Consider the following 10,382-nt stretch of genomic DNA (forward strand, 5'->3'; position numbering starts at 1 on the left):
CCCTAACATGGTTTTTTTTCTACAAGAAAAATATTATAAAACGATATAGGAATATAAAAATTATTGGTTGACCACATTTCAGCAATAAAAAGATCAATCTTAGCATCAACATGCTCTAATAATCAAGGGGAGTTATATGAAGATGTTTAAACCTTCATCACATGGGAGCAAGTAGATTGAGGTGGAGAGAAATTTTTTTCTGATTTGATTTTATATTTTCTAAATGATCCATAGGTGTTTTGAGTTTATAAATTGGTTAATTGACATTATAAAGATGTTTATTATGTGTTTTTAGATGAAATTAGGTTGAAAATATCAAAATTAAAAAGAAAAATTAGGATTAGATATTTGTATATGCATATATCTTTTACTTTTAGGCAAAAAATTAGCTTTCAAATTTAGTATTTAATTAGCATTAACTCTTTCTTGATTTATCAGTATATATATATTAATTTGCTTTATCAACCCCCATAAGGTTTTTTTCTACTAGAAAAATATTGGCAATGCTTAGACATTGCTTTTTACATAAAAAAAAAATTGATCTAACTCGCAGCATAACGTAAACCAACAATCTAGTGCAATCTATAGTAAATTGTGTCTTGCTTCACAACACCTCCTTTTATAATAAAGACATAATATATTTTATTTTATAGTGTAATTATTATGATTTGAAAAATTATTCACTTAACAAATTCAAAAGAGTTGAACATCATTATATTAATGTTTATTAAAAAGATCCTCTGTATCAACGGTCTTATATTCAATTAAAAGTTCAAAAATTTTAATTTGAATTGGTTGCAAAATCATGTAGATATATAATATGTGTTGGAAAAAATATGCATAAAAAAGTTACAACAAGAGATGTTGTTACACCTCTCAAATCTTTTTTTTTAATCATTTTTAATTTTCTTGAAGCACCTTTCAAATCTCTCTTGTTCTTCTTTTTTTTATTCTTATCTTTTGTTTTTATGTTCAAGTTCTTCCTCGTACCTTTTTTGGTTGAATCATTGCATGCTTTTTTTTTATCATTTTTGTTCTTTTAATTTCGACCTTGTAATTTTTTTATTGAATCCATATGTGATCTAATTTTATAGGATAAAGTTTTAAATTGTAGTAGAAAAATAAGATTAAAAGAGAGAGGATAAAAATCTAAAACACAAAGAAAATGCATGACCAATTTCAAAGTTTTAAGAATTTTGATTTTGGTCCAAATATTTATTTTGTTCATTTTTTAGTCTTTGAGTTTGAAAGGGAAGAAAGAAACTTTCCATAAAATAACGTAGGAGTATGAAAATTATCGGTTGACCACATTTCTGCAAAAAAAAAATCAATTTTAGTATCAACATGCACTAATAAATGAGGGGAGTTCTATGAAAATGTTTTTAAACTTTTATCTTGTGGGAGAAAATAGATCGGAGTTGAGAGAGAATTTTTTTTTCTAATTTGATAGCTTTTAAATTTAGTATTTAATTAGTATTAACAACTTTTTTTCTTAATTTATCAGTACATATATTTTTTTAATTTGTTATATTAAGTGCACACAATATGTTTTTATGTCTTGATTAAAACAAAAATCATAATATTTGGAAACATATTCACAACATTAACACATTCTTTTATTACACTCAAAATTAATTTAAAACTCTATATGCGTCGTGGCTTATAAAACAAACATATTCCATTTACAATAAAACTCTCTCAATCAATACACATTTGAACACAAAATTTATACCTAAATTTATATGTTTCCAATTCAAGAGTGAATGACACCTCATCTGCTTTTTTTCTTTTCTTTTCTTTTGAATGAGCGATAGGCCGCCTGCCACTAACAGGTCACCTATAATGGCAGGTAACTTGTCGTTTGTTGTTCTGTTTTTTGGTTATCTCTAGTGATCGAAAAATCAAGTTCCAAGTTTTTGGACTCCAAAAACCCAATTTTCAAGTTATTTTTACCTAAAAATAATATAAAAATCTTTATACACCACCAACCAACCCTAAAACATCCATAAATCACTATAAAAATAAAAAATTAACCTAATAAAAAAAATTCTAAATGGATCCTGATCTACTTTTCAAGCATGTTTAAGAAAAAAAAAATAGTATTATAGAACTTCCCTCACCATCTACCTTTTTCCAACAACTTTCTTTCTCATATTTCAAACCTAGGGAATGATATGCAAAGGAAATATAGTTTTGGACCAAAATAAATAATTTTCAAACTAAATGGACTAAAAAAGAAGTTGGACAAAATCTTAAGGCAAAAAAAATATATGAAAAGGCATGTTTTAAATAGTTTAAAAACTCTTTGTTTCACCCATGATATCAATTTAAGTCCCTATATTTTCAATATTTTTTTAATTAATAGAACTGAATTTGTTTTTGCAAAATCTCACATCAACCGAATATAAGGATATTTTCTTGACACCTTAAGAATCCTATGAAAATGTAATCGCAAAAAATTCTATAGTTATAATATGAAATAACACAATGTGTAATGATAGAATTAAAAAAAAAAGCTTGGTGATTAATTTTTTTTAAAAAAAAAAACTTTAAGGACTAAAAAAGACAAACATTATTAAGTTAACAATAACAAATTAAAAAAATATTACCTCAAACAAAGCTAGGCTAACATATGAAACCTATGACCTAGACATCAGATATGTCCATATTAAATGTTTATTATGTGTTCTAGAACATGAGGTTGAGATAATCCAATAGAAAAAGAAATTGACGATAAATAAAAAAAGATTGGAGAATTTGAGAGACAAATGTAAATTAAAATATGTAATATCACAACATAAATTATTTACCCGGTTATATTTAATGATTTTGTTTATTAAAATCAATTTGTAATGGATATTGACACATACATAAAATTTATTGAATAAAATAAAAGGGAAAATATTCTACAAGGCTACAAATATTAAAAATATTATAAAAAAATAAAACATTTTTAATTTTTTAAAATAAATTTAATCTACATAAAATATGAAAAAACATATTTTTTAGGCACTTTTAAGGTTAACAAAAAAAAAACACCCAAATTGGACTCCTTTCATCAAGAAATGCCTCGCACGAGTCTTTTTTCTTTTAAGTGTCATCCACCCTAATTGTTTTTGAAGAAAAATAGATGACGTGTCGTCTGGATTCCCAGATCTCAACCACTATGGTGACCTAAAAATAAGGTTCATGTTTTTTATCCAAAAATCTGTTTTTTTACCCAAAACACCTAGAAAATACTCTCGGAACCTTGTTAGACCAATTTATGACCTAACAAACATATTAAAACACCTCAAAACTTAAAATCAACCTGAAATAAAAAATTTTCTGAGCTTAGATCTTTTGTTAGGCACTTTCAAGGAAAAAAAACATCCAAATTAGACTTCTCTCATCATATTGAATCATTTGACACAAAAATTGACTAGTTTAATGGTCGAAATCGACGTCAACGATAATTTTCTCTCTTTACATTGTAATTTAGTGATTTCCTTTCTCTCATCCCACCAAAAGAAGATTGGAAATGAAAAAAAAAATAAAGTTTGGTATCAAAATTGAATTTTAAAAAATTAAAGGAATCGAAAACCTAAGAGCAAAAAAAAAATAATAGATGAAAATGAACTTTTAAGATAAATTTCAAAGCTACTGTTTTTTTCACCCACTTTTTTCACTCAATTCTTTTTATCTTTCAATTCACCCTTCCTCCCAAAAAAAAAATGTAATTAAATATCAATATGGTTATAAAATAGCTAAATCATGTAAAATAAAAATTTTAAAATTAAATTAATTTTTTTTAAAAGAAATTATTGTTTTAATCCAGAATGATATAAGAGATGGTGAACAATAACAACATAACAAGGAAAAAAAAAAACTCTTTTTTAGTATATAATTAATGATAATGTTATGTGAGAGATGTGAGGAAATAAACAAATATTTTAGGTTTATTTTAATAAGAGTCAAGAATTGTCAACTATGCCCTTGCTCTACGACAACTTTTTGAAAAGTAAAGCTGGCTAGACGCCTTTTAGAGGAAAGCCTTCGCTCTCGCTTCCCATCCGAACGTGTAAAGCCTAAAGGCCCACGATTTGCTCTCCGTGTTGAATCTCCACGTCCCAAAACCGTGCCTCAAATAAAATAATTGCTCAAAAAACAAATAATCTAGTAATAAATAAAATAAAGCATTAATGGGCAATGCTTCCAATTTAAAATCGTCAAAGAACTTGGGAGAAAATTCTCTTCCATCAATTTCTTAAAAAAAACCATTGGACTGAAGCAATACAATCTATCAGTCTCGCCTATTTAGTGTGGTTGTGATTATGGTTATTTTTCAAAGTAATTTTCACTTAGAAATATATTAAAATATTTTTTTATTTTTTAAAGCAAAGAAAAAAATAAAAAAAAATTCTAAATTACTTTTCACTTAGAAATATATTAAAATAATATTTTTTTTATTTTTAAAAAATTAATTTTGAAATCATCGCATCAAAATGATTTAAAAATATTAAAAAAAAATTAATTTAAAAAAAATTTCATTTTTTTAAAAATACTTTTGAAACGAAAAATACAAACAGGGTTAGAATTAAACTATTCAATGTCAAATTAATAATATTTTACAAATCTACTTGTCTGCAGCCGAGTGCTTGTCCGCCCACCTGGATAATCTCATATATATATATATATATATATATATATATAAACCTGTTAATATTTAAAAATTGCAAGAGTGTAAGCTATTACAAGAACATAGTACACAGCACAAAAGGAACGAAGAGCCTCCAGACCTTGAAAGTCAGCAGAAAAATAAAGTCCATACATGGAGAAGATTCCTGGCTATTTAAAAATTGAGGGCAACAGTACTATCTTTCCTTTTCTGGTATTCTTTTGCCTTCTTTAGCAGACGAGTAGAAGCTCGTGACCTCAAAATAAGCACACAGGAAGAAGATGAAATGAGGCCTGTCGTGTACAAAGCACTCCACCTGCAATATTTAAAATGTTTTGGCTTTGTATTAAAATGAACGTGATAATAATTTAATTAATAACAGTAATTGTAATTTATAACTTACTAGTTTTATCGCTCTCGCTGTACACAGCGGATAAAATTTTAAATTAATTTCAAACATAATAAAAATATATTACTATTTTACAAGCATTTCAAAATATCATGTTTTTAATTAAAAAATATATATAAACATGTTATAATTCCCGCAAACATGTTTTTAATCTTCTTTTTTCCAATCCCTAATAGGTCATTGAAAATAAAAATTTTACAATTTTTTTTCTCTATTATTTAATTTTTTATTTATTTGTGATGAATTTATAACCCGTTCATCCTGATCTCTTTTTTTAACTCTCTCACTTTAGCATTTTCTTATCTCTATGATATTGTATATAATTGTAGTAGTAATTTCTTTTTTAAAAATATTTAAAAATATTAAAATAATATTTTTACTTATTTTTTAAAATTTATTTTTAATATTAACACATTAAATAATTTATCTCTCTTGCTTTGAACGCCATCTCCCTCTCCCGCTAGTTTTTTCTCTTTCCCTTCTTCTTACTTCACTCTAACTTACATCCATCATTTTCCATTTAATGCAGTAACTCTGCATTTGAAATCCATCGCATTAATTCTATTTCTCTTATTACTTGAATTTCTTGTTAATTCATCAAATAAAATATTGAATTTCTTGTTGAAAGAGGTTAACCAAAAGTTTTAAAAAATATTATTTTCTTACTTAAATTAAAAAAAGATGATATTGTTAACTAATATTTGTAGTATTTATTGTTAAGGGACTAATTATTTGAAAATTAAGATCATGAATATAAATATTAATATGTACCTAGTAATTTTGTTAATTAAAAAAAAACATGATTTAGGCTTCATCATAATTTTTCTGTGATCAAATGTATTTTTAATCTTCTTGAAATGCTGAGTATTTTTCCATATTTTATAAATAATTTAATTAATTTTGTGTTTTAAAAGTGTTTTTGAAAAAATTTAAATTTTTTTTATTTTTTTATTTACTTCAAATTAATATTTTTTGGTATTTTCAAATTATTTTGATGTGCTAATATCAAAAATAATTTTTTTTTAAAAAATATTATTTTAATATATTTCTAAATAAAAAATACTTTTTACAGGACTCCATTCAAAATTTAAAATTTATGATCTCAAATGGGCAGCAACCTGATCCCTCTCAAAATTTTCAAAAAGCATGATAAATAAACTTGTGGTCGTGAACATCCATCAATATTTTCAAGACAATTTATTAATTTTTGTTTTTTAAAATACTTCTTTTCATAATAATAATAAAAAAATCATTAATTTTTTTGTCGTAGCTTGTTTGCGTGCATAAATTTGTGATTGCTTTTGTTTGGATGCTAATAGTGATTTGTGATCAATTTTCTAAGATCTGCAGTGATATCGGTGGTTATATATATTATTGATTGTATTAATCTTAAAATAAGCTTATGATTGTTGAATTTGATTTTTTTGTTATTTATATATAATAAAGTAACAGATTATTAATTTATGAAAGTTTACTGATTTAATATTTATTTTTGTATTGAGTATAAATTATCAACTATTATATTATAACTTAAAATAATTATATTCCATGAAGTACCTAAACCTTCATCAAATCTAATGGAGATTTTTTTTCTCTCCCATTCTAAAATCCGACAAATATGAAACGGAGATTGGAAGATAAATAACCCTCCCAACGGACATCCCTACCCTTTTTTGCAAGTGATGAAATTTATGCAAAATAATTTAGGGCACATCATGTATCCTTAAAATGATATGAGCCTCCTTTGTGATTGAATGCACTTCTACTGCTTATAGGTGACTACTTGTTTATCAATGTTTTCGCTGGGTGTCAGATAAAATTCAATCATTGCTAGTGGTTTTTCAGGAGAAAAAAATTTAAATGATAAAGGGATTAAGTTAACGTGATCCAGTTAACTTGATAATTTAAATACAATCTAAATAAATATTGTCATGAGGCTAAGACTGAACATGTAGAAGGCAAACTAAAAAAAATAACGAAGAAAAAATCTCAAAAACAATTGAGGCATGGAATTAAAAAAACAAAAATAATAAAAAAAATTCAAGTCAACATAGATTAACTCGTTAACCTTGCAACCATAAGCATAATACTTAGATAATTCTATAGAAATTAAAGCGAAAAAAAAAGCATGAAAACAAATTCCATAAAAATCAAATATTAAAATATAAAATTGAAAGAAAATCAATTTCTAAAAGAGTCTAAAAAAACTAAAGTTAACTTGTGTTAATCTCTGAAGCTTGTGGCCCAATAAAAAATACAATAAAATAAAGATTCAAAACAAAATAAACATAAGTAAAAATAATAGGAGCCAGATTCGACATGAAAAAAATTAAAATTAAATGACGAGGGAAAAATTGAAACAAAATTTAATTAGTGAAAGGATTTAAAAATATCAAAAAAATAAGAACTAAATTTGATATAATAATGAAGTGAAGTCTTATGATTAGGGACTAAATCAACCAAAAAAAGGTAAATAAATAAAATAAATAACAATAAAAAATTTAAAACTAAATTGGAATTTAAATATAAATGACAGGACACTCTCATACTATAGCCAATCATTTTTATTCTATTAATACTTTATATTTGTAAAAGGTTAAATTATCATTAAACCAACTTGATTATAACAAAAAAAATCAAAAAAAAAAATGAAGGAAGCTTTATTTTTTACGTTTTTTACAGCAGTTTAGTAATTTAATTATGCTTAAAAAATAAAAATATCTAAAAAGCCTCTTAATAAAAGTTAATGGTTTTTTTGTTTTTGTTTTCTTATAAAGCTAATTAAGTCATTTAACTAATAATAATGAAAGTAAAAAAATTAAGTTTGGTTGTAATTAATTTGTCAATGGCTAATTTTGTTCTTATGAAAAAATGAATTACCTCTTAATTATTAGGTTAATGGATTTTTTTGTAGGGTCAAAATAAGGAAAGGAACCCAAATTAATTTATATATATATAATGAGGCAATCAATACGCTATAAATCACTCAAAGATTTTTCATCGGAAAGAGGAGAGATACCATTTGTACCAAAAGTAGGAATTTTCTCTTTCAAAAAAACATTTTCCTTTGAGGTGTGGAAGTCGACTTCTCAATTAGGGATATGGAGGTTTTAATTTTCGAGCTCCGGCTACCTCTTCTCACCCTCAATCAACATATATATATATATATATAGCAAAGGAACGAAGGGATGAATGGGAAATATGAGAGCGTGAAATCCAACCCAACCGACCACATAAAAAGAAAAAAGAAAACATCCTTCGAATTTTGAAAAGATGATTCTCAGTCAAACACTCGCCAAACATGCCTTTACTTTCTTTTCTTTTTCCATTTCCTTCCTTCTGTGGTTGTTTATCTGTTTCATCTCTCTCTTTATATATATATATCCACTTTTCTTACTCTCTTCATGACATAATCTCCATAGCTAAGGCCTCTCTCTCCCCCTCCCCCTCCCCCCCCTCCCTCCCTCTCTATCCCCCCATAATGGCTTCCAAGATCTTCATGCCAAATCCAAGTGCAAACCATGTTGCATATTCAGCGAGCATGGGACCCCGGTCTCATTCTATTGGGCAGGTTTGTTTGCCCAATAAGAGCACTGCTGAAACCACTGCGTCTATATCACAGTCACTTGTTGCTTCTTCTATAACACCAACCATGTCAACAAAATTAGACAAAACTAGCTCTACTAGAACCTCTACTTTGGCTCACATGTGGAGGGAGGTTCAAGGTTGCAACAATTGGGAGGGCCTTGTCGAACCCTTGCACCCTTTTCTCCGGCAAGAGATCATTCGATATGGGGAATTTGTCACTGCTTGTTATCAGGCCTTTGATCTCGACCCCAACTCCAAGAGATACTTGACTTGCAAGTATGGCAAGAAGAACTTGTTTAGAGAAGTTGGAATGGGAAATCCCGGTTACGAAGTCACCAAGTACATCTACGCCACTCCGGATGTCAACATTCCAATCCAAAATGAACCCTCTTGCGGGCGTTGGGTTGGATATGTAGCTGTATCTTCAGATGATGCAGTTAAGAGACTTGGGAGGAGAGACATAGTCATTACATTTCGAGGAACAGTGACAAACCCGGAGTGGATTGCAAATTTCATGAGCTCGCTGACCCCAGCAAAGCTAGACCACAATAATCCACGCCCAGACGTGAAAGTAGAGTCTGGTTTTTTGAGCCTGTACACTTCAAATGAAAGTGATGACAAGTTCGGACTAAAAAGCTGCCGCGAACAGCTTCTATCCGAAGTATCAAGGCTCTTAAACAGGTACAAAGGTGAGGAACTTAGCATTTCCTTGTCAGGCCATAGCATGGGAAGTTCGCTGGCTCTTCTTCTTGCATATGATATTGCCGAACTTGGATTGAATAGGCTCGGCCCGAACCTGGACATACCAGTAACGGTTTTTTCTTTCGGAGGGCCAAGAGTAGGAAACCTAGGCTTCAAGGAGAGATGTGAGGAATTAGGAGTAAGAGTTTTAAGAATTGTAAATGTTAATGACCCCATCACAAAGTTACCAGGGGTTTTTCTCAACGAAAATTTTAGGGTTTTAGGAGGGAGATATGAGTTTCCATGGAGTTGTTCATGTTATGCACATGTGGGAGTTGAAATAGTCCTCGACTTCTTCAACATGCAAAACCCTTCATGTGTTCATGACTTGGGATCCTATATCAGCTTACTCAAATGTCCAAAGAAAGGAGATCAGGTTCGAAAAGATGAACAAAATATTTTCATTCGAGCTAGAGAATCGATATTAAGCAGGGCCCAAAATACTAACATGGAGCCCTTGAGGAATGCTGCAAGCAATTTGGTAAACCTATTTCAGAACGTCTGAATTCTTGATAGATGATAATATCTTAGGGTTGATGAACTCCTTGGCCCTGCATATATTTTTATAGGTAGAGGAGCTTCATGTTCTGTAAAGAATGAGAATCAATATATTAGTAGTACTTTAGCGAAAAATCTTTGTATCTTTTTGAAAGAAGCTTGTGCTTAATTAAAGAATCAAGCACCCGTTTTTTTTTAATTTGTTCATGTGATATTGTTAGAGTCAAAGGTAATATTTAGAGATTAAATACTGAAAACATTTCTGATTTTCGGACTTCTACTCGATGATACGAAGGTTAAGCCATGAATAATGTGATTTGAGACCATATATAAGGTAGAATATTAATTTCTGGGTTAGTACAGGCTGAAAGTTCAGAAACATATATAGGATTTTGATAATATTCATATACATTAATGTAGAGTGGAGATTATAAGATCTAACTTGCCATGAAGCTCTTTCTTTCAGTCTGTACTTAGTGAAGCGCTCTT

At 28.3% G+C, this 10,382-nt stretch overlaps 1 protein-coding gene across 1 annotated transcript; it reads left to right on the forward strand.

Moving 5' to 3' along the window:
• The first annotated feature begins 8,547 nt into the window (after positions 1–8,547).
• On the forward strand, positions 8,548–9,900 carry LOC133682960 (galactolipase DONGLE, chloroplastic). Its single transcript, XM_062106489.1, has one exon. The coding sequence runs from the start codon at positions 8,548–8,550 to the stop codon at positions 9,898–9,900; it is 1,353 nt and encodes a 450-aa protein (XP_061962473.1).
• Positions 9,901–10,382: the final 482 nt, after the last annotated feature.

Source organism: Populus nigra, chromosome 2 (genome assembly GCF_951802175.1).
Source record: "Populus nigra chromosome 2, ddPopNigr1.1, whole genome shotgun sequence".
NCBI lineage: Eukaryota > Viridiplantae > Streptophyta > Magnoliopsida > Malpighiales > Salicaceae > Populus > Populus nigra.